The sequence below is a fragment of the Falco cherrug genome, chromosome 16 (genome assembly GCF_023634085.1).
Source record: "Falco cherrug isolate bFalChe1 chromosome 16, bFalChe1.pri, whole genome shotgun sequence".
NCBI lineage: Eukaryota > Metazoa > Chordata > Aves > Falconiformes > Falconidae > Falco > Falco cherrug.
Genome location: NC_073712.1, coordinates 5,051,264 through 5,076,072, shown reverse-complemented (window position 1 = coordinate 5,076,072; position 24,809 = coordinate 5,051,264). Strand labels below are relative to the sequence as shown.

Here is a 24,809-nt window from a genome sequence, read left to right as displayed (position 1 = left end):
CCCTAGATTAGATTTCCCATAAATATCAGCAAGTATTGAACTGAAGACCAGTGGAAGTTAATAAATATTCCCTTTCTGTAGCACTTGCCAGTCACATCTCCCCGCTGCATGCCAGGCCAGGAGAGGGCTGGCAGTGAGTGAAGGTGGCTGTAGCCCCTCTCTCCCCCCCCCCTTGGCACTGCTTAGGTGCCATCCCCACCCCTGCCCACCTACACTGGGTCATCAAAGCCATCACTGCACTGGGGCATCACCCTGGGTGACCCAGCTAGAGGCACCATTTGCTGCAGCGATCAAAAGAGGCTTTCTCAGGCTCTCCCCTTGTAATACAACATATTGATACGCATGTGTGCTGACAACATGGTGTTATCTCAGTAGCATCAGTCTTTTGTGCCTTTTCATTTATTTTATCACTGCAGTAAAATACTGCCATATACAAAGAAATAAACCCAGTCACCTCCTTCATCTGTTATTGTTGGTCCCTTTGTGAATTGATTTGCTCCCTCTCCCCCCAGAGGAACACTCCCACACATTACTCCAGTCAAAAAATGTCATTTCTGAATGTCCCTTCCTTATTTTGTAAGCAGGACATGTCTTTCAGACCTGAGATCTCTAGCTCAATGCCTCTCCAGGCAGATATGAGCTTTGTTGTTAGTGAATTTGCTTCCTGGCTACAAAGAGAAAGTACAAAGCAGGAAGATCCCAAGTTCAACATCAGCACAACAAAGTACTGCTGTCGCATGAGGCTGGGTGCAGCGCTGCCCAGTCCTGCTCGCACCTGCGTAAAATGAGGTGAAAAGCCAGTTTGGGGGCAGGAGGGGTGAACATCCACGTAGTACTGTCGTGAGCATAGTGACAAGACAGTATGCTTATCTACAGACTGTCTTCCAAAAAAATCAAGTAATTACTGTCAATAGGAACTGTCTGTGACTCATTTTCTGTCTGTTCAAAGCAGCTCCTCAAGCGCAGAGGGCACCCAGGGCTCCCCGTGCCTCTGTAGCATGCTTCGGTGTCTGGTGGGTACTCATGACAAGCAGGGAGGCAGGAGCTGGTGGAATCGATGCTCCTATGATGGGGAACGAGCAGAAAGCACTTTTTCCCTTGTTTAAGCATCGATTTTGTTCCCTCCTCCTTGTTAGAGCTCTCTACTGAAACCAACGTGTGCTGGTAACACCGGTGCCTGTCTGAGCACCCATGCTATGCCCACTCCACTGAGCTCACAAGTGGGAGTGGAGACCAAGCACCTACCTGGTGAGCACAGCCATGGGGTGCTGCAGGTCAGACCTCTTCTTGCTCCTGTTCACGCCTGGACGCTCCTGCTGGCTTTCCCACCCTGTGTAGAAGCACACAGGCAGTGGTGTCCAACGACTTACCTGTGCAGCTGCCCACGCTCCAGCAGAGCTGGTGAAAAACTCCTGGCCTGCATGGAAACAGGTTTGCCAGACAGGGAACATGGTTATCTGCATTGGATTTTTAAGAGTTTCTCATTTCCAGGAAGACCCCCTTTCCTCCCTCCCCAAGATGGCAGCTGTTCTCGGTGGCTCCCACAGCTGGGCAGGTTCCCTAAGGCAGATGCCTCAGTTTCCCTATCAATAAGATGGAGAAATTCATCTCTCCCAACTTGTCTTTTTAGATCATGAGCCCTGCAGGATAAAGCTTTTATGATGTGAGTGCACCAGCAGAAAAATAATGCCTGTGTCTTATAATGGAATGCTAGAATGGTTCAGGTTGGAAGGGGCCTTAAAGACCATCTCGATGCCACCCCCTGCCATGGGCAGGGACACCTGCCACCAGCCCAGGTGGTTCCAAGCCCCATCCAACCTGGTCTTGAACCGTGCCAGGGATGGGGCACCCACAGCTGCTCTGGGCACCCTGTGCCAGCGCCTCACCACTCTCACAGTGAAGGGTTTCGTCCTAATATCTAACCAACATCTGCCCTCTTTTCAGTGTAAAGCCACCCCCCCTTGTCCTGTCACTACATGCCCTTGTAAGAAGTCCCTCCCCAGCTTTCTTGTCGGCCCCTTTAAGTGCTGGAAGGTGCTATAAGGTCTCCCTGGAGCCTTCTCCAGGCTGAACAGCCCCACCTCTGCCAGCCAGTCTCCACGGAGAGGTGCTCCAGCCCTCTGACCACCTGTGTGGCCTCCTCTGGAGTCATTCCAACAGGTCCATGTCCTTCTTGTGCTGGGGCCCCAGAGCAGGATGCAGCACTGCCGGTGGGAGCAGAGGGGGACAATCCCCTCCCTCAACCTGCTGGCCACGCTGCTGGCGACGCAGCCCAGGATTCGGTTGGTTTCTGGGCTGCAAGTGCACGTTGCCGGGTCACGTTGAGCTTCTCGTCCACCAACACCCCCAAGCCCTTCTCCTCGGGGCTGCTCCCGATCCATTCTCCATTCTCTGCCCAGCCTGTCTTTGTGCTTGGCATCGTCCCCACCCACGTGCAGGACCTTGCACTTGGCCTTGGTGCACTCCATGAGGGTCGCACGAGCCCACCTCCCCAGCCTGTCAGGGTCCCTCTGGTGGCATCCCTTCCCTCCAGCGTGTTGACCACACCATTTAGCTCGGTGTCACAGTGAACTGGCCGAGGGTGCGCTCGATCCCACTGCCCGTGTCGCTGGCAAAGGTGTTGAACAGCACCGGTCCCAGTACGGACCCTGAGGAACACCACTCGCCACTGGTCTCTGCTTGGCCATGGCACAGCTCTTCTGAGCACGACCATCCAGCCAATTCCTCACCCACCGAGTGGTCCATCCATCAAACTCATCTCTCTGCAGCTTAGAGACAAGGATGTCAAGTGGGACAGCGTCCAATGCTTTGCACAAGTCTGGGTGGATGACACCAGTTGCTCTTCCCTCATCCACCAGCGCTGTAACCCCATTGTAGGAGGCCACCAGGTTTGTCAGGCACGATTTGCCCTTCGTGAAGCCACGCTGGCTGTCACCAGCCACCTCCTTATTTTCTGTGTGCCTTAGCACAGTTTCCAGGAGGATCTGCTCCATGGTCCTGCTGGGCACAGAGGTGAGACTGACCAGCCTGTAGTTCCCTGGGTCTTCCTTTTTTCCCTTTTTTCAAAAATGGGGGTTACATTTCCCCTTTTCCAGTCAGCGAGAGCTTCACTGGACTGCCACGACTTGTCAATTACAATGGATATCTTAATTACAGTGTCTTAATTATATTTCTACTGCAATGTGGACAAATCATGATAATAACAATGTTGCCACAAAATAAGCAAAATGCAGAATGACGTTTGACACACCTTCATTACAAAACCCATAGATTTATAGCAATAAATCCCCTGGAAGGATCTAGAGCTAATATATAAATTAGAGCTAGAGCTGTAATAAATAAAAATATAGATACTAAATCTATCACCAAAGAGCTTTATAAACTGAGTAGACAAGTGGGGAGTTATCAAAGCAGTCCAGGGGATTTATCTGGCCATTTTGAGTCTTCACATGGCCCCTTTTACCAGCCCATTTTACCATCATAACTGAGCATCTCTCAGCCCTGGACGCACCAATCCGCCTCAGGGACACGGACCTGCGCAGTGACATCTCTCTCCAGACAAACGAGGTGCAGAGAGAGCGAGTGACTTGTGTAAGATCTCATCTTTGCTCTCCCAAGAGCATCAAACAGGCACCGGTGCTGGAGGGTTTGGGATCAGGCCAGAAACGTCCTGGTGCTTCTCACAGACGAGTGGCGACACGCGAGGAAACCCAAGCGCAACCAGGCGAGATGCAAGAGCAAAAAATGAGTCGGGGAAGCGATGAAATCCTCCTGCATCAAATGGCTTTACAGGGTATTATAGCAAGGGTGTGCAGCGGCATTCCTGCCCGGCTGGTTGCGAGTTAAGCACTAGCACTATTTGCCGAAACCGAGGGGGGAAGCACTATTTCCCAAGCCTGTGAAATGACTTTTCTCACCCAGCTCCATCACAGCTAGTCAATACAACGTGTACACACTGCGCTGTGCGTTGGCCCTCACAAGGGACTTGCTGCTGTCACTACAGGCAATAATGTTCAGTTTGGACCAGAGCCCTCCTTAAAAAACGTGGCAGTCACTAGGATGCTTCCCAAATCCCTGCGCATCTACTGCGGCTTATCACCAGGCAGCAAAGTGGTCCTGGCTATAAAACTTCCAGACAGGTCAACACAGTTTTTCTCCCTGGGACCACATGTATGTGTGCTGGTGGAAGGGACATTACATGACAGGTGATTTCCCACCCCCACCCCTTCGCTAAAGAATTTCTGCAAAGCCCATTTGACACCGGTTCTCATTTTAATTGACTTTTCCAGGGTTTTTTTGCATGGTTATGATGGATGCAGCTGACGAGTCAGCAGATGGTGTTGGGAAGTGACAAATTAATTACCAAGAAAGGTCACTTTTTCAAAACACTAAACTTTCCCATGTCTTGTCCCCTTTTACCTCAAAAATGTGGCTGGCTGGCAGGTTTCCCATCCATCTGCGATGAAGCTTTCGGCACTGGAAAGGACAACCTTTAAAATAAAAAGAGGAGAGGAAAATTAATCATATCTGTATTAGCTGCATGCTGTCTGCCAGGTTCATCTCTTAATTATGCAAGAGTAGTCAAAAAAGAAAAGGAAACAGAGAGCTGAAAATAAGGGACCTGACTCCAAGACTTCTCCAGTGGAAGCACCAGAGTGGGTGGGAGCAACAGGCACCTTCTTGCTCTAGGTTTTCCCAGTCCATACAAGCAGCTTTTGGCCTGTCCCCATAAATGAAAATAAAAATCACAGCTGGAAATCTCACTACCTAGCATTATAGTGCAAAACCTCCGTCCTGCTGCAGTCCCTGCAACAATTCACAAGATGCAGGTGCCTGAAACTCTCCTCTTTTTATTAAGCAAAATTGCAGCAGAGGTTAGAAGCTTAACAAAAACATGATGTGCAAAATGGAGTTGCTCGCAGTTCTGCTTGTACCTAACGTTAAACATTTGCCATAATTGGGAGTAATTTCAACAGGAAACTGGCAGTAGAAGTAAAGTCCATTAAGCCATGTATCAATTGCAATGTCAAGGAATCAAGGGAAAATGAGCTCCCTGTGCCAGCGACACTGAGCATTTGTCTCCATGTCCTGTACTTTTCCCTCCAAGTCGCTCTGTGCTCGGGGTATTTTGGCAAGTGGGTTGCATAAAAAACAGGAGATAGAAGCCAACATGAGTCTGAAGCTGAATTTCAGCCCTAGGCTAACGCAGCGGGTGGAGAACACGTAGGGGGAGAGCGTGAAGGATTGAAATCCTGCTCTGCTGCTCCACCTGGCTCTTGGTCAGGCATTGGGGTGCCCCCCAGCAAAGCTCCCAGTTTCAGGGTGAGTGTCAGAGCCAGAGCACTAGCCCTGACAGCCACCGTGGTCCAAATCCCCTTCTTTTCATCCATATCCAACAGCCTCCTTGGATGGGGCTGGCACATGTGAGGAGAGAGGACGCGGCTTTGTACGTGCCCAGTTTGCTCTCACAGCCCCACCAGCCCCACATCAGCCACCAGGCTTGGAGGAAAAAAAAACCAAACCCACAAAAAAACCTGTCCCCCAACCCCAGCTCCCCTTCCCGATCCTCACAGGAATATCTACCTCACCCCACTCGCATCAAATGGAGTCGGATGGGTCAAAAACCTGGCGCGTGCTCTGCTGAACCGAACGTCTGCAGTCACACAGCTGAAGTCGACGTGGGGAAGGAGTTCATCTCAGGCTCCCTGCTTTGCAAGTAGGAGCAGAAAGCTTTCTCACAGCCCAGGCACCATCCTCCAGCTGCTGGCTCTGCATGGACGCGTTACAGATTTAGCAGGCGCTGCCGTCTGTGGCTGCTGAACGTTCCTAATGAATAAAGCACCGGTGGCAAATTTTAATGCAGTTTTCAAAATATTAACGCTAGATAAATATTTGAAGAATCACAGGCTTAAAACACATGTTAATTTGCAGCATAAATATTTTAAGGGAACAGACTTCCCCCTCCCATCCCCACGCTTCGCCTGGTGCCCACTTTAATTTCTCCCCACTGCTCGGCAGTGTAATTCACGGCTGCGTGAGTATCGATAGCAAGGATTTAACTCCTGCTGACTCCCCAAAACAGTTCACCCTCCTGGTTCTAGCAGCAAATCATGCTTTCTTAGATTAATGGGGAAGTTTTCTCGCCTTGATTCTCTCTCCTCCCACTCTGCCTGGTTCCTACAGCCAACCCAGAGCCTGCAGGCTCTTGCTGATGGCAGTGAGCTCTGGTTATGGTGCAGGTCAGACATGGGGAAGGGGAAGGTTTGGATGTGCAGCACAGGGTATGGAGCATCCCACTGCTCAGCTTTCAGAGGCAGCAATCTCCGTTTCACCTGCAAATGCAATGCTCAGTAACTCTTCAGCACCAGCATCTCCAAGAGACCCCAGATGGAGCAGCATCTTTGCAGCAGACCCACCTCCAGCAGGATTGCACCGATTTACATCCTCAGCATCCTCACTGCAACATTGCAACACACCTGCAAGAGCATCCCCCAGGCATTTAAAACCTGACAAATGAGTGCCAGACCCTGTAACACCAAAGCCTCCCTGGAAACCAGGCTTGAGGTGACCCGAAGTGGACACCTCAAAACTGGGGACCACCTGGAAATTCTGTCTGCTGCCCCAGTTTCTTGATGGAAGGACAAAAGAAAGAAGAGAATGTGTATTTCTGGACATAGCCTGGATGGATTTAACTTCTCTACCAGTGATGGAAGAGACAGGCACTGGCCAAAGTGTCTTACCCTGTAACAATTGCCTTCCATTGGAATAAAAAAAAAAAAAGAAAGAAGAAAAAAAGAATTTAAAAAAGTCCCCCCCCCCTTTTTTTTTTAATAAAATAGATTTCTGAGCTTATAAAAACTTTCTGGTCTTTCAAACAAGGGAAAAAATAAACAAGAAAAAAATGTTTTCTTGCTTTGTTTTTCTTCATTTTTGGTCACTCCTTTGCCACTCTCTCCCCAGTCTGGAACAAGTGAAGAGAGAAAGGAGAGGAGGTGAGAAAACAAGATGGGATGCATCTCATCTGTTTCCATTTTGGTTTTCAAATCCAAAGCACCGGGTTTGCACTTGAAGGTTCAGGAATATTTTTAGGAATGGTAGGAAAACAGAGTTTCATGCACAGCAAGGAGCTGCGGCTGGCTGCTGTCCCCCTTGCCCCTGCTGCCCTGGCTCCTGGGACCCTGCAGACGCAGGGCTTGGTGGGTGGTGACCATGGGAGACCCTGCCTGCATCTGATAAGCTGAGTCCTGAGGCTCTGAGGCAGGAAAATCACTTAGCGTTTCAGAAAAGGAGCTCCCTACCCCACTCACAGGGAATATTTATTAGATTTGATGAAAGAGCAATTTAGCCTTTACACACATCAGGCACCCACTGACCTTTTATTTTCTTATTACCTCCTTTTACCCCCCCTGCTGTTCCCATATCAAACAACAATATATCAGGTTAAGCATAGCAAGACGAAACGCTAAGGCGCTAAGAAGTGCATTAAATTGCTGCTTTGCAGGGCCGCTTGCACTGTCAAGTCAGCAAGAGGATGATGTATGACATTCTTGCTCACACATGGGACGCAAAATTCAGTCCTGTGGTCACCGCCGCAGCTGAAGTTTGCGGGTAAACCCCGTCTCGCTGCAGAAGGCAGCGGCTGTTTTGCTGAGAAGGGGAGGTAAGAGCAGTCCAGATCCAACCACCAGCAATTGCAGTTGTTGCCCATGGAAATTATCTGTCCCTGGGAGAACTGTAGCATGAAAAGGCATTGCTGTGCTCAATGTTGCCAGCTCCCAAGAGATTTCCTGATACAGTGGACTGGATTATGTTGGATGCCCAGGATTTATCAGGGCTTTCAATGGAGAGTCGCCCTTCTCATTCCAGAAACCCTCAGCAGTTAATAGCAGTTTATCTGCAACAGGGGAGAAGAGTTTGCTGCTGCTTTGTTTCTTTTCAGGCTTTCAAGGCACCAATTCATTCTGCAAGGCAACAAGGAAACGGGGTCAGATGCCTTCGGGGCGAAAAAGAGACAGTGCACATGGCAAGTCAGTGTGCTCACTGCCGAGCGTTCCTCATGGAAGAAACCTGGTGATCAGCGAAACAGCGGCACATCCATCCCAGCTGGGACGTGGGGCTGGGAAAACCAAATGGAAAACCCTGACAACAGCAGAAAGATCTGCAGAGACATTTGGGTCTGTCCAACCGAGTCTGGTTCCAGCACAGGATTCAAATCTGGTAAAATGCCTTATTAATCCATGGATATTTTGTTTAGGTGATGAATAGCAAAGCCTCCCAGCCACAAAGGCTTTAGAGAGCTACACAGTAAAGACTGGTAATTTAGGAGAATAAATATTAGTGAAAGGAGCACAGAAATCAAACATTTTTCCTGCCATTGCTTTGCTCATCTGTGCAGGGCCGTTGCATTTACCTCTCTTCTAATACCACGTGGGGTGTCGGAGCTCCTGGGCAGGATTCAAGGGTTCGTGCAAAGATGCAACCTCTGTGTGAGCAATGCAGAGGCTGGAGGGAGCACACGCCGCGTGTGGAAAGGAAAAAGGGGCAGCAAGTGGGAAGGGAGCAGGAACTGCAGAAGAAAAGGGTTGTGGTACCAGTGTGGGGGATTCAACATGCAATAGGGAGCGATGCGAACCCTCTGCTGGTTTCAGTGGCTGCAGGTCAAACCCTGAGCAGCACAACCCAGAGCCAGCATCGTTATATAAAGGGATGGGGAGAAGCCCGGGGTGGGCTGGATGGAAGAAATGAATCCAATTACAGGATGAAGGGCAAAGGGAGAGAAAGGACACGTTTGGTCTGCAGCAAATCCCTAGAAGGCTTTAAGGCAGGGACAACAAGAAAAGGACAAAAATTAACTGCAGTGCAGGACACCCAGCCATCACCAAGAGGAACAGGGATCTCAAAATGGGACAAAAGGCAGGGGATGGGGCTCTTCAGCTGGCTGAGAGCATGGCCAGGGCAGTGATGTGAAGGATCCTTCCCAGGATACCCAAGGTACCACCAGGACATGGCTTTTCTGAAAGCTCGAACATCAGGTTGACTGTTCATGGTCTTGTAGGGACACTGGGAGAAGCAGCCAGCCCAGCACCAGGGAACAGCCCTGCTGGAAAGCAGAGAACAAGCAAGCAACCCCCAAATTTCCTCTGTGCTGTTTCTGAAAAGATTATAACCCGGCTGGCCATGTCACAGCAGTCTGCAGGCTCCCACAGAGAAAAGCAAGGGCTCTGCACTACAAATGAAAAAAAAATTTAAAAAAACTTGACCCAGTTATGACAAAACGAAACAGCATGTATAAAGCAGAGGGCTACCAACATCCACAATAAGGCCCTCAGGAATAACAGGGTTCAACTTCAAATGAGATTTACAAATTAAAAATAAAAGAGCTGGATTATTTCGATTTGCCTAAACCCCCTTTTCTGACTGCTCAGCCGTCCTCAAAGCTGGGCCGCGGCGGGTGCTGCCGGACACTGCAGAACGAAGGTGGCAGTGCTATGCTTTTGCGTCCCTCTGGAACTGAATGAAAGCCTTTTTTTTTTTTTTTTTTTTTGCCTCTCTGACTCTACAGTTAAACACCTGCCACTAGTCGAACAAAGCAGAGCTTGGAGAGAAGAGCGGGACACAGGTCCCTGACTCCCAGCTCTCCCTGTTAACTCCTGCCTAACACCTACCTGGTTCAAATAGCCCAGAACAAAATCCAGCAAGGGGTTGACTGCGGTTTGCCAGACAGGAAGATCTCACAGGAGCAGACAGCATCTTCTCCGTTGCATTGGCCATCACCCTCGTCAGAAGATGGCTTGCTCCCTTGCACAGCTGCTAACATATAGAGAAATGTGCTTGTGCTGCCCAGATTTGCTGGGCTGTGCTGGCTGCTCATCCCGTGGTGCTGCGTGGCCGGTGAGACCGTCTTGCAAACCTGCCTACTCTGCTACAGCCCTGGTTTGTCACTTAGTTTAAAGTGTTGACAGCACCACACGGAGTGGTGCAGGTTCACAGCTGAGCCAGGATTGCTCAGCTCCTTGGCAGGAAAATGACAGGTCCCAAAGACTTTCTCTCTCTCCAAGGAAATCCTACGATGCTTGTAGAGATGTTACCTGGATCAGCAGCAGGAGGAAAAGCCTGGGAGGTGACAGGGACCTGCTTGCTTGCAAATACCATGCACATGAGATGAGGTTGGCAGTGGTGAAGCTCTCCCCACTTCACAGCTGCCTTCTAGTGCTGGTGTATCCACCCCCCATGAGGCCATACCGGTGGGGAGAGTCTGGAGAAGGAGCTGTGATAGGAAACCTCCACAGGAAACAGGAGCTGGGGTTCCTCCTGCCCAAACCTTGCAGGTGCTGTGAGCAAGGCAGGAGACAGGCTTCCATGCGCCCTTATTTTTGGGACAGAAATCAAGGGCATGGTAGAAAGAACCTCCCCGTGCAGCAGCAGATCCTTGTCCTGGCTGCGCGCAAGCGTGCAAGCCCGGAGGAGCAGCAGGCAGCCAGCCCCGGCGCCGTGGCTGTCGGCAGAGGGCACGGCTGCCTTCTCAAAACCACCAGCCATGGCCCGGTTAATCCCTGCTGGGGAATGAACGGCCCACCGAACCAAATTGTAAATACAGCTGTGTCCTCCTTCTCCCTGCCACACATTTAAATCTATTTGATCCACTCTAATGGATTGATCTACAAGTTTGTGCACACACATCCTGCTTTGGACGGGGCGGCTGGCAGCGCCTTGCCCATCATGACCTGTCAGCTCCACTCAGCCTCACCTCCGCCGGGGAATGAATCCAATTACAGGATAAAGGGGTTTTTTTTCCCCTCCATATGGTCTCTATAACGCTCCAGCTTTATCTTTCTTTAACCCCTTTCCTGGTGAGGAGCTCACAAGCCCGCTGTAAGCGGCTCAGCGCAGCAGCCACTCGTGGGTGCTATCTGATATGGGGAAACAAGGGTCTTCCCAGGGCAGGGGGGGTACTGGGAGGCACCACACTATTTGCACCTTCCCCCCCCCCCTCTTCTCCTGCACACTGGGGAGGAACGAGACCCTCCAGGATGGAGATTCAGGGCAGCACGTGACAAAACTCACCAGAAGCGCAAAAGCGATCTCAGCACCGTTCTGCGTTCAGCGCCGGTGCTCATGGCCACGGTTCAAGGCCCTGTGCATTAGTCCATCACCAGAATCTAAGCACAGATGTTTGCTTCGTGGCTGATTTCTTTTGCTTTTGCATTCCTCTGCACCTTGCTCTGCAAGGCATTCCCTGGGTGCCCTTGGGCAAGTGGCTCCTGTGTCTTTGCCCGAGCAGCAAAAGCGCAGGGCTGGGGAGAGGCACGGCAAGGGGCTCCCAGCTGCCACCGTTGTGGGAAGCCCACCTCCCCCGGCACAGCCGCCTGCATTGCTCTGCCTGTCGCTCGAACCCAGCGAACCAACCGTATCAGCTCGGTACAAGTTCGTTATTTGATTATCATTATCATTTCTTGCTTTACACAGGACAGGAAAGCTCAGAGCAGCTCAGGGCTCCGTCACGCAACGTGCGGACAAACAATGAATAAGAGACAGGCTCATCTCAAAGAGCTTAGCAAAGCAAAAAGCAAAAAAAAAAACCTGCAAAGGGGAAGAAAACCCTTCCTTTTCGTAAGGACAGGCACAAAGAGAGCAAGCCTCTCCTCTCACATTAAACGGGGCCTGAATTTTTCTATTGCCGCCTTTGTCGTAGAGCCAGCATAGAAAACAACTGAGAGCTCTTTGGGAGACAGCCCATAAAGTTCCCCTGCTAAGAGACGCCAAATTAAAGCCATCACTTTCCATTTCTGTGACAGAGACGCAGAGGGAACCGAGGTTGCATTCAGGACACGTCCTGGAGGAACCAGCTATCCTCTCTGGTGTCATTTTCCTGCACTGAGTTTATTCGAGGCCTCCGGCATTGCTCCGGCTATCACTGACCTGCGGAGAGCTCTAAATCCACCGGCCTCCGGGTATCGCCCAAAACACCGGCTTCAGCTCCTGGGGGAGGAATGCCGGGAAGGGGCAGCCCCCTGGTAGCGTGGCAGAGGTGACATGGGCTTACCTGCTCCATATTCAGCTCCAAAAAAAAGGGGAAGGGTCCCAGTCCTAAGCTAGTTGAAGGTCAGGTGAAAGTCCTCATGGTCCAGTTGTTGGCAGTCCTCTGTATGAAAAATTCCTGGGTACCACACACGGAGCCAAATCCACGCCACACCTTAGCTGGAAAAATGAGTGGAGAAGGTCCTTTGATAAAGGAAAAAAATCTCTGTGCCAAAAATACTGCTGAGCCTTTCCCCCACCAGCCAAAACAGACGGTCGTTTCACCTCTCCTCTTCATAGCTGTGCCTCATTTGTAGAGCTCTTTACTCTTTAGGAGAAGACAGGACACCACAAAGATGTGGCAGAAAGTCTCACAGAGGTGGGAGGTGAACATTACTTTCTGGGAGATGAAAATTAACTTTCCCATGAGATAACAATGTTCACATACAAAACCCTGGAGAAACACCAAAGCTTTCAGGCGCTGCTGGCACTGACAGCCAGGTCCAAGCCTTTTGGAGGTGGACCATCATAGTGAAATCTTTTAGCTGAAAAGAGTTGCTTTCCACCATGAAAGTTGGGAGGGACACACTGGAATTGAGGTGCACGTCTGCTTACGTGCGTTAGCTTTTCTGGGTTCTCCTTTAACATTCAACTAATTCAGCAAAAATGTGCTCAACTTTTGTACATCCAGAAGCCTGACTATGGCCAGGAGAGGCATGAAGTACCTCCAGGGAAAGTGTTACCATGGGGCTTCTCCACAAGAAGCTCTTCCCTTCAAGGAGGACCTAGACTGGGGATTTCACAACCAGTGGTTTCACAGGACATGCAGCGAGATACTTCTGAGAGGCACAGAGATCCCGTAGGGAGTCCTCATCCCAGGGCACCTGAGGCTGATGTGACCCACTTATTCTCACCGTGTCCTAGTTCTGCTCCTCTTGGATCTCTGCAGATGGATCAACGGGTTGGCGATTAGGACATCATTCATCCCATCCACACCCCTTAGCCTTCCGCTCCGGTCCTGTAGCTCTGAGACACTCCAGTCTTGCAGAAGACCTCATCTCATCCAGCAAAACAGTGTTGACTTTTTCCATCCACCTTGTCTTGGTGGAGGGCAGCAGTGAGAAGGAGGCTAACGGCTTACCGCATTAACAGATCAGGGCCATTAACGCCACCAGATGTCAGAGATTAATGGAAGAGCTCCACTAAGGCGCCTTAGGCAGGTCTTCTGGAGAAGGAGCACCCATGACCCAGAAGGAAGAAGTGGGGAAAGAGCTTGGATGAGATGGAGCATTGGTGCTCCAAGCTGGCACCGACCTCGCTGAGAAGGGTTTCACAGTCTCGTGTGTGCTGGGATGGGAATCCCACACCCCATACTGAGTGCTGGGGACTGGGAGAAGCTTCTTTCCATCCTGCTTGCTCTCCCAGTGTGGCTCCCAGGCTGGTGCTGGTCCCTCTGCCCTATCTCTGGAGGGAATTCAGGGTGTCAGCGTTGTTAAGACTTTAACTTCCCTCCTCCTGGGCATCCAGGCACTGCTTCTCCAGCAAGTAGTGACACTTGGTCAGTCTGGTTTTTAGAGCTGTGGCTAAGGACCTTCCCTAAACCCCACCAATCCTCACCAAGCTGCAACCCAGATGGGTGTCAAACTTGCTGGGATGGGGAGGAGGCTCTGGTGGGAAACGCTCACGAGGAGCTCCCTGGGAGACAGGGACCTGCAGGGCTGATCATGCAGCGTTCATCCCTGATCCCTACCCTCTCCTATCCTTCCGTTGATCCCTGGAGGATCAGGTGAATAATGTAAATCCTTCAGCCCAGAGAGGAGGAAATTCAGCCCTTTGCACTGTAGCACAACCAGGGTGCACAATTCAGGGAGTCATACAGCCAAGAGATCTGCCCCCAAAATGCCACGTGGACCAAGACTGCAGCCTTCAGGATGGGAAGCAGTTTCCCCTCTTGCTTTTGCCCTCCTCCGTGCTCAGAAGTGACCCTTGGCCATATCAGCAGAGCCCAGTTTTGCTCTGACCAGGACCTGTACCCCTACCAGGCAGCACCCACGCTGAATCAGGCACCCACAGCACAGAGCAGCCAAACAGCCAGAGCTGAGCCAACGGCTCAGACCTGCAGAGCTCCATCCAGTCTTCCCCCAGTGACCTCCCCAAGGTCAGTGGGGCAGAGCTGGGCACTCCCCAGTTCCCAAATACTCCCATGGAGTCCTTCAGCCACCCAGGGACACCCCAAAGGCTATGACCCACAGTGGACACAAGCACTGACCCATTTCCCCATCAATCGCCCAAAGCAGTCGCTTCCCAAGTCACCGCTGCTCCTCCTACCTTTGCCCCTCTTCCAAAGGGCTCCCCACCCCATCCCTTCCTCCTCCCAACTCTTTAAACAATATTAAACGCTTAATGGCAATTAATACGCTTTAATGCAGGTTTTGGGGCCAACTGGCTGCTTAGAGGGTGCTTAAACCATCAACCCTTCTCAATCCCGTTGCCCTTGTCATACAAAGTTAGCCGAGCCCCTAATCCAGCCTCCCCCCGCGCTCCCTCGAGGAGGCCGAGGGGTATAAAACCTCCCTGGCACGCGGGCACCACCAGCCCTCGACACGGAGCAGGGGTAGCGCACCACCTCCTGTCCCCTCGGGATTTACCATTCTTAATTTATTTTTTGGATTGGGGGGCGGGAATTTTTCCACATTGGGGGGCGGGGGCTTTCCTTTATTTATTTATTTATTTTTTAATTTGGGGTTAAAGCAAAACTCATTACGAAACCAAAGCATTTGATTTTTAACAAACTTTTAAAAGCAAAGCAACTGCCGTAACCTCGGCAGGATGAACGGGACGGAAGGTATCAATTTTTATGTGCCTATGTCCAACAAGACAGGGGTGGTGCGAAGCCCCTTTGAGTACCCCCAGTACTACCTAGCCGAGCCCTGGAAATACCGCATCGTGTGTTGCTACATCTTCTTCCTCATCTCCACGGGTTTGCCCATCAACCTCCTCACCCTCCTGGTCACCTTCAAACACAAGAAGCTCCGGCAGCCACTCAACTACATCTTGGTCAACTTGGCGGTGGCTGACCTCTTCATGGCTTGTTTTGGCTTCACCGTCACCTTCTACACTGCCTGGAACGGCTACTTCGTCTTCGGCCCCATTGGCTGTGCCGTGGAGGGCTTCTTCGCCACGCTGGGAGGTAAGGGCTGCAGGGTGGGAGCTTGGGCCATGCTTCTTCAAGGCTCTGGGAGCCCAGTTCCTTCCCTTCATCATGCCAGCAGGACAACTGCGATGCGCAGAGCATCTCACCCATCTCGCACACTGCTGCCGCGTCTCGGCTCGTTGCATGAGGCAGAGCTCGCCATGCAAGGTGCTGCTTCCCTGCCGCTTAAAGACAGGGATAAACCCAGAAATTTATGCAAGTTGGGTCTTGATACCAAGAAGCATCCATCTCATGGCTAGCTGGGCTGCTGCAAGGAACTGAACCCCCAGGGAGAGATCCTTGTTTGCAGGATCAGAACTGGGGTCATCTGGCCGCACTGGTCAGCGTGTGTTCAGGGGGTCTCACGCCAAGGTTGCGGGGCTATCAGAGACCTGCTGGGGATGACCACATCGTGTCCCTGAATTAAGGCCAAACGTCTTTGCCAAAAGGCTTCCCTTTCTGGGAAAAGGTGAAGCATTGAGAGGGGTTTAAAGGGGGAAGAGATATCCCTCGGGAGAGAGACCACTCAGGAGAGGGACCCCATAGAAGAGGTACAGGCGTGGAGAGGATGAGTTCAAGATAAGGAGAAGCTTCCCTAGGGGCAAAGGGAAGACGCAGCAGCTCCTAAGGAGAAGAGAAGAGCAGCAGCATGGAGGGGAAGGAAGATTCGGGGTTGCACAGAGCTGGGGTAACCAGGCCCGCACTTTGCAGCAATTTCTCAGCTCTGTCCCAGTTGCACCTGATTTGGGTGCCCTTGGGCGCTTCCTTATTTCATTTCTCAGGGACACGGGAGCCACTAACGCTTCACCCTGCAGAAAGCCCCCATGTGAAACAGGGAAAATTCATTTTGCACCCCATGCCCACGCAGCCAGCCGGGCCCACACGACACCTCGTGATGGATCTGACAACTGTTAATCCTTGTTGTAGAGATCCATAACCACCACAAGGATGTCCCTATTTTTCCCCTTAAATGGGGCAATTTCCTGCAATGACGCTGATCTGGGGGAAAATAAAAAAGAAAAAAAAATAATTCTGCCAAGGAAAAGGAGAACTAAATGTCCTGATCCAAGCCAAGGACGGGCTTGGTCTTGGGGTCTTGAAGATCATATGAGACTGCACCATTTCTGCTTGAGTGAGCCGGTGGGCTTTCAGGCAGCATTATTTGCCCTTCCAATGTTTGTATCTAGTAAAGAACAAGGAGGCTCCTGTTTGCAGGGAAGAAAGTTTGATGGGAAGCAGTCACCGTGTGAGCAGCGGGTCTCCAGCGAATCCTAGCACAGGGTGTAGTTATCAGCAGATTATCACAGCTGGGGGCATTAGCAGGCTTACAGCACCGACTAAACGCTCCCAATCCCCTGAAGTTTAATTATCCCTTATAAATACATGTGCACGCATGCCCACCCACACTGCCTCCCCCACACGCCTCCCCCTGGATCCAGCCCTGGCGGAAGACTCATGAAATACACATTTAAAGGCATCAACAGGTTTGGACGCATCTGGCATCTTTGTCGGAAATTGTGCTTCCTCACGCCGAGGTGGAATTCACCCCCCTTGATTTTTAAATTATTTACAAAAACCCGTGATGCTCCCCTCCTCCATCACCAGCATCCCACTGCGGCACAGACACTCCCCTCAGCTCCCAGACCTTTTGCACATTCCAGCCGGGAGATTTTCAGTTATTGAGTAGGATGCTGGTTATCCCTCACCGATCCCCATCTCCTCAGCTCCCTCTGCTCTTCGCTGCAACCACAAGACCACGAAGGGAAGGCCAAACCCAGAGGAGCTCTTACCACCACCATACGCTCTCTTTTTCTCTCCCTCCCTCAGGCCAAGTTGCCCTGTGGTCCCTGGTTGTCTTGGCGATCGAGCGCTACATCGTGGTCTGCAAGCCCATGGGGAACTTTCGCTTCTCTGCAAGCCATGCCATGATGGGCATCGCTTTTACCTGGGTAATGGCCTTCTCCTGTGCCGCTCCACCCCTCTTTGGCTGGTCCAGGTGAGTCCAAGGATGCTCAGCGGCAGCCCCAGCTGCTGGACAAGCACCCCGGTGGGACAGGACATGAAATTCCCCCAGGCTCCAGCTGAGAGGGACAATGGGGCAAGTCAGAACAGGAATGGGACCTCAGCTGTCAGTCTTGGTGTCCCCTAACCACAGGCAGCCAGAGGCTCAGCACCTCCAGCTGCAGTTGCCCTTCGTGCTCCCTGCACGTTCTGCTGAGAAAGAGACACTTCGATGGGCACAACTTGTCTCACCCATGCTGCAAAGAGCCCATCTCTCTCTGCAGACCATAAAGAGCATTTGGACAACCAGACCAGCAGGCAAGGCTGCTCAGGGGAGGTGAAACGCCGTGCTGATGTGCTTCCACCCCAGCATTGCTTCTGGGAGCCCTGCAGCACCTTTCCCAGCACAGCCCCACTCTCCCCGTGAGCCTGTCTGTCCTGCTTCTGGCACCACAGCACATTTCAGCTCCCCCCGGCAAACGCGTGGCTCAGGCACAGCAACCCCTCAGTCCCTGTCCCTACTCCAGCCCCATAACCCCTGAGGAGTACCGTGCAGCCACACGCTGCCACTCACCTCTGTGTGGGGCGAGGGGCAGGGCCTGAGGGATGAGAGAGCAAAGACTCAGGATTTGGGGGTGAAACAGAGGCAACGCTGGCTGTTTGAGCCACATGCTGCTCACTAGGCTCCAGCGAGTGTGTCCTCCAGGCAGCTGAAGCCCACGTCTGGCTCTCACGTGCACCCACATCCCCAGCCAGGAGCTGATGCAGCAGCCAAAGGCCACCCGGAGCATAAGGGAGGAGCTGAGGAGATGGAGGTGATCTCACTAATGCTGCAGCTCCAGCCCCTCCTGACACCCCCCCCTGCAGAGCTGCCCTGTGGGGTTATAGCAAGGCCCTACCAGCCCTTCGAGCACATGCAGGAGGTGGCTTGGGGGCAGCAAAGTCCCTTCAGTGTCCACCTGCAATGAGGCATAGCCAGATGGTCCCTCTCCAGCCTTGAGCTGGGATCCCTGCCCAGGCAGCCGGTCCTTGGCTCCGAAGCAGACCTGCGCTGCATCCCTTTGAGCCAGGGCCCCTCCAAACCCAGGCTGCGCATCCCTCCACCCTGTGCAGCAGCAGGGACAAAGCCCTCAAGAACTTGGACCCACCAAGCTGGCAACTCATCCCCGCTCGGCATCCCTCCATCGGCAGAGGGAGAGCAGGTGGCTCCTGGCAGGCAAGTGCTCAGCCACGTAGGAAGGAAATAAATAGCCCGTTCCCCGTGGGAGGGAGAGAGCATCACAACAAACTGATGCTACGTGCCCAAGGGCAACACGTCGGCATGGCTCGTGCTGGCCCCAAAGGAGCCGTGCGCGGCAGAGCCAGCGAGGCTGGGTGCACGGGGCACAGGGGAGAGCCCAGGGACAAGCTCACCCAAAACACACATGCTGCTCTTCAAGCATCCCCCATCCCCGAGAAATTCGGTCCCCAGGTTGAGCCCCTCCTGTTGCCCCCAGGGAAGGTCCTGCTGAAGATCCTAACCTTTCTCACTGGCAGATACATGCCGGAGGGGATGCAGTGTTCCTGCGGCCCCGACTACTACACCCACAACCCTGATTACCACAACGAGTCCTACGTCCTCTACATGTTTGTCATCCACTTCATCATCCCGGTCATCGTCATTTTCTTCTCCTACGGGCGCCTCATTTGCAAAGTCCGAGAGGTAACTTTGGGAGGGGATGAATGGGCACCGACCGGGTGGGCAGCTCGGGCAGGAAAGGGGAGGTGGTCCAAGGGTGGAAAGCTGCGGGGTGCCCCTCACCACCCCCCTGTTTGCAGGCAGCTGCCCAGCAGCAGGAATCAGCCACGACACAGAAGGCCGAGAAGGAGGTGACACGGATGGTGATCCTCATGGTGCTGGGGTTTATGCTGGCCTGGACACCCTACGCCGTGGTGGCATTCTGGATCTTCACCAACAAGGGAGCAGACTTCACCGCCACGCTCATGTCAGTGCCTGCCTTCTTCTCCAAGAGCTCCTCTCTCTACAACCCCATCATCTACGTCCTCATGAACAAACAGGTGAGATGCCCCGTGTTGCGCAGGGTGAGCCTCTCCCTTGGCTCCCCAGCACATCTGGGGCCACTGCAGGCACCTTGCTGTCTCCCAGAAGAGGATGAATCTCAGCCTGGAGGGGAGCAGCAAGCTCAGGGCCGTTGGGGTCTCAGCACATCCCTGCTGGCCCCCGATGCCATTGTTCTCCATTTCTCTCCCCTCTTCAGTTCCGTAACTGCATGATCACCACAATCTGCTGTGGCAAGAACCCCTTTGGGGATGAAGACGTCTCCTCCACCGTATCCCAGAGCAAGACCGAGGTCTCCTCTGTCTCCTCCAGCCAAGTATCACCTGCATAGACCATGGACAGTTTGAACTGGGGTATCCCCCTGAGCTCGGGGACCGAGGCAGACACCCACACACCTACAGTCTCATTCCACACAGTCACTCCCTTGCGCACCAACACCTCCCCAGCACGAGAAGTTAGCTGTGCACATACTGCGGTAGCTTCCCCACCATGCACAGGGCCCCAGGCATGTCGCTGGGACATCCCCACACCCACTGGTGCAGACAGGGCACACTGAGCCCTTCCACACTGACGCAGCCCCTTGCAGGGGAGCCCAGGTCCATCCCCCAGCTCCCAGGAGCTGGTCAGATTTTGGGGACTGTCCCTACCCACCCCAAGCACCAGCAAACCCCCCTGCTTTGTTCACATCATGTTAAAACAGCAGTGGCCAGTCGAAAACCCCAAACTGCAATATTTTCCTCCCCGCTGCCCTGAAACGCGCTCCCTGCTAGCATCCCCTTTCCCTGGCGCTCAAGGGAGTGTTGCAGAAGCATTCGGCCCTCATTTGGAAAAAACCTAAGCATCCTGACAAAGCACCATTGCAAAAAGCCCAGAAGCAGGAACCCGTGGCTGGAGTGGTCCCGGCTGCCCCTCACCAGCGCCCGAGCCTGGGGCTCGCTGGAGCTGCGCACCCCAGTGCCGGCACAGCCGATGGAAATCAATACCCGTAGTCTTTATAAATCAATATAACAAATGGAGCTGTGAGCAGGCTTCGCTTCAAGCCTGACTCCCTGTATCCCCAAGACAACACTGTAGATATATTTTTTTTGTCTTGGAACCTGTAAATATTTGCTCACATACTTTGAAGTCTCTATTTTTCTCAGCCCTTTCCTTTCTCCTCCTCCTCCCTACTCCAAGACAGAGAAACTGTCTTTCACGTCTGCTCCTGCCAGCTGGACACGTACGGCCAACCTTGGAGGGTGGGACTGGTACCCGAGCGCTTTCCTGTACATATTTTATAAATAAATAATACCGTGTCAGCACAAGGACTTCTACAGTCAAGAAGCAGGCATTAAAAAATAAGAAATAAACAGAAGCAGCAGAGAAAAAAATATACAGACGCTCAGTCCTTGTCCTTTGTATTGGGCTGCGCTGACAAGGTGCTGGTGTCCAGCTGAGCCAACTCGATGCTGCTGTCGGAGGCACAAGCCCAAAGCTGTCCCCAAAGCCATGGGAAGGGGGATACGTGCATTAAACCAGCCTGGATCACAGAGGGGAGAGCAGTGACAATCCCCAGCAAGGTGACAGCCCCATTAGCCGGAGCACCGAAGGGTTTTAGAGGCAAACCGACACACAGACAAGGCACAGGGCAGCCGGTGTCACAGCTTGTACCACGGCCCTTGCTGCCCAGCCTACCCCCAGCCATCATTTTTTTTGTCCTTCAATATTTAAGTATCCCCCACGTAGCCTTAAATAAAGATTCAGCAGAGAGCTTTTTGCAGAGTTCAAGTTCCCCTCCCCGCGAGGCCCTTTGAGTCAGCATCGTTAAGGAATTGGCAGAGTCAGGGAAAAATTGTTCCCTGTGTCAGTGAATTTGTTACTGAGCTGGCTGGAGAGTGATCCCGAGCGCATTCCCTGGGATCTCGCCCCACCACCCTCCCCACTCAGCCCATGCCCCCTGTCAGGCATTTTTCCTCCTTTTTTGGTCCAAAGCAACCAAAAATGGTGGGAAACCCAAGGCTCATCCCGGGATGGAAACGCAGGAATAGAAACCACCTTTCCCCGAACCATCCTGGGGAGGGGGGCAGGATGCTGCCCCCAGCCCCAGCTCTCCAGGCACCCTCCTGCCTCAGCACCCACCAAGACTGCACCCGCATCCATCCAAACCCTGGGGTCCTGGCTGTGGTCACCACAGGAGCAGGTCTCAGCACCACTCCTGCACCAGCAGCTGCACTGAATAATTCATGGCCCACTCCCCGGCCTGGTCTCGGGAGCCTCCTTTTCCTCGCCTACAAAGCAACAAGGCCATTTCCTTTTGTTCTTTGAAGCGAGGGAGAAGCAGAGGAGCGGAGGCACCGGGGCGCTTTTATAGCGAGTGATTGAACGCACCACGCGCCAAGGAGCCCTCCTCGGCATCGCTTATCTCACCCCCTAGACTTTGGAGGGCAATAAATTACGGGAACACAACCCTCCATAACCACACGTCCCAATCCGAGCACGGTGCCTGGCTGTGTAATCCCACACACTTTTTTTTTTTTTTTTTTAAATGCTGCAGTTATAGTTGAGGGCTGCTCGCCTTTTGTTGCCGTGCAGCGCTGCTGGGAGAATTCACAACGATGTAGCAGACCCTGGAGGGAGATAACACCCCGTGACCCCTAACAGGGAGCTCTGGCAAGCTGAGGACCACCTCGGGGCTTTGCAGCTGAATTTCCCACGGGTGTGAGAGGGATGGAGCAGAGCACCCCGGCCCCACGGTGCTGCGGCACGCTGGGCAGCCGCAGATACTGGCAGCAGCGCCAGCAGTGATGCCTTCTGGCCACCCCACTCGTGCTCACTGCTGCGCCAGATGTGTCACTGCCCATGACACCGTGGCAGATGAGCAAAATCATCTGTTTGCAAAGCCAGTGGAGGTTACGGGCACCTGGCTTGCCCCTGCAGCCCCGGGGATGTTTTGCAAAGGGAATTGTCTCCAGCAGAATAGTTTTACCTCCTTGATGCGTCTACCCCGCTGCAAGAAGCCCTCTCCAGGTGGATGCTGCCTGGACAGGCTGCGTGCCCACCGTGTCCTGAGCGTGGCTGCTGATGCTCTTGGAGGTGCAGCTCCAAGTCATCCACGATGCAAAGGAGAAGCTGCTTTATTTGGAGTAGAGGCTGCAGGTGGGAATAAAATAAACCCACCCCAAGAGAGCAACTCCCTGCTTCTGCCTTCAGCCCCTCTCCACCCCTCAGAGGGGGTCCCGCAGCAGCAGCTCACCAATCCTTGAAAAAATCCCTACAAAAAAATTAAAACATCCAAGTTGCAGCACTTGGTTTCTCCAAAACCATAGGGGTAGGGGAGGAGTGCAGCAACCAGGCAACCTGCAGCCAAAAGCTAAAACCTCACCCAGCCCTCACTGATCCAACCTTTCTCTAGCAGAAAGCATCTCCTTGAAGGGTTTTTCTTCTTTGTCATATCCCCCCCCCCCCCCCCCCCCTTGTTTTAAACACTGGTTTTTGGAGATATGAAGTCATAATTTTCTTGCAACTGCCTGCCAGGCCATGTTCCCCTCATTTTTCAAATCCAGGGGCTTTTAAAGATGTTCTTTATCGATCCAACACTTATTTATATGCGAACAATAGGAGAAGATGGTTAGTTCAGTTATTAAATTTAGAGCGCTGACAAAAGCAATCAGAAGATATATCACTTAATAGGAGATTAAGAGGGAAGCAGCAGGAGCCCAGATTCCTGACCCAGTGTTTCAGATTGTTTTATACACGTGTACCTAGGCATTTATCACTAACTGATTTTGCAACAGCTCATCTAATCTCAGTTCTAAAGGCTTTTGTGCGGGCTGCAAAGGGGATTATCCTGTCCAGGGGCATCTCCCAGCAGAGGGAAGCCCAGGGCTGGGGGCTGCAGCCAAACTGGGGAGTACGATGGGCAAGGGAAGAGCTTGAGCTGGGTCTCCCCATCCTCAGCGAGGCAGAGGCTGGGCACCAGCTGCTTGCCACCCCTGGTGTGAGGAAGGCATGCCCAGCCTCTTCCTCAGCTCAGCCTGCAGTGTCTGCATGGCCCAGGTCCCTGCGGCAAGCTGAGGGGCTGCGCAGGATTCGACCTGTCCCCATCCCAGAAAGCCAGTGCCACATGTGTCGCTCCTCACCCTCTCTGCCAGGATCGTGGTGTGCTGTCACCACTGCTGGTGCAAGTAAATCAATATTTCCCATAATTTGGAAAGGCAGACACATGGGAACCCAATTTCAAGATCCCTCAGCTCATTTTCACACAGTTAAGCTTTAATCCACCTTCATTATCTTTCCTTTTCACTAAAGCTCCTCATATTACAAGGACAAGGCATCCAGTGACAATTACTTGTTTTTTAAAATTTTATGAACTTCGTGTATGGATTGTATCTGGGCATAGCGGGCCAGCTTGGCATACCTATGAAATAACCATTCAATTAAATAACTTGGGTTAAGTAATAAAGTTAAATAAGTTCAATAATAAAGCTACCCTTCCAGAGCCCTTGGGCAACCTACACCTTCCCCCACCTGCGCTAGCTCTAAGGAACTGGGAGATGCCCAAACCCAGCCCCAAGGTCTTACCTTTGGGAAAAAACAAACAAACAAACAAAACCCCACAACACAACCCAACAAAAACACATTCAGGAGTTTTCTTTCCACTTTCCCATAAATACATTGGTATTTTCAGCCACTTCTTGCTTGCCATCAGCAAAGATCATTCCAGCATCACTCATTCATAGCAGATAATTGCACACAGAGCAGGTACCAGCACCTTCTCCAGCACCACTGGCCTGAGGTTGCTCAGCAGCCCCTAGCTGCTACCACCTAAATTCACATGCAATTGAGGAAAGCAGCCAGCCAGCCAGGAAGCCCAGACAGCTGGAACTGTGGGCCCAAAGGGCATTTCAGTGTCTAATTCTTATCCCCACTGCAGCTGGGATCGCTCCTCCTTACCCGAGTATTGCCATCATCTGTTTTAGGAAAACTGCAGTAATTGGCTCAATTCATTTTAAATCAGTTATCGTTTGTGCAAGCAGCAGTCAGGGGAAAAGCAGCTTGCAGTTAATGACATCCCTAATTTGGAGACATCCGCAGGGATGAGGAGGGAGATGTCAGCAAGGGGCCGTGCCCTGGTCCTTGCCCTGCAGCGGCTGTGCGAGTCCCCTGAAGCTGCAGGGCACAGACTGAGATTCTGCACCGAGACACTGAGACGGGCGCGGGGTGCAAGGCTGCAAGGTTTGAGATGGAGCCCTGGCCTGGTGCTGTGCCGTACAGCACTCATCCTGCCCCAGGGCTGATCCCCTTCAGGCTGGGACATTGCTTTCTGGGGTTTCTCCTGGGATGTATTTATCATGTCTGAGTGCAGCAGCAGCAGCCAGGATGCCGAAGGGTATGGCTCCGACCATTTGTCTCTGCCAAAGGAAAAACACCTCCTTGTCCGGCTGCTCCAGCAGCTCTGGAAACAACAAGATTAAGATTAAAAATTCCCCCCTTCCCTCTCTGCCATCACACTCACAGCGCTAGGGGGTCCAAATCCCACCCCAACCCCTCTCCGGAGCG

At 52.4% G+C, this 24,809-nt stretch overlaps 1 protein-coding gene across 1 annotated transcript; it reads left to right on the top strand.

Moving 5' to 3' along the window:
- Positions 1 to 14,626: 14,626 nt before the first annotated feature.
- LOC102057036 (green-sensitive opsin) lies at positions 14,627 to 20,906 on the top strand. Its single transcript, XM_027816631.2, has 5 exons — positions 14,627 to 15,208; positions 17,039 to 17,207; positions 18,749 to 18,914; positions 19,031 to 19,270; positions 19,471 to 20,906. The coding sequence occupies exons 1-5, from the start codon at positions 14,848 to 14,850 to the stop codon at positions 19,600 to 19,602; spliced, it is 1,068 nt and encodes a 355-aa protein (XP_027672432.2). The 5' UTR covers positions 14,627 to 14,847; the 3' UTR covers positions 19,603 to 20,906.
- The last annotated feature ends 3,903 nt before the right edge of the window (positions 20,907 to 24,809 follow it).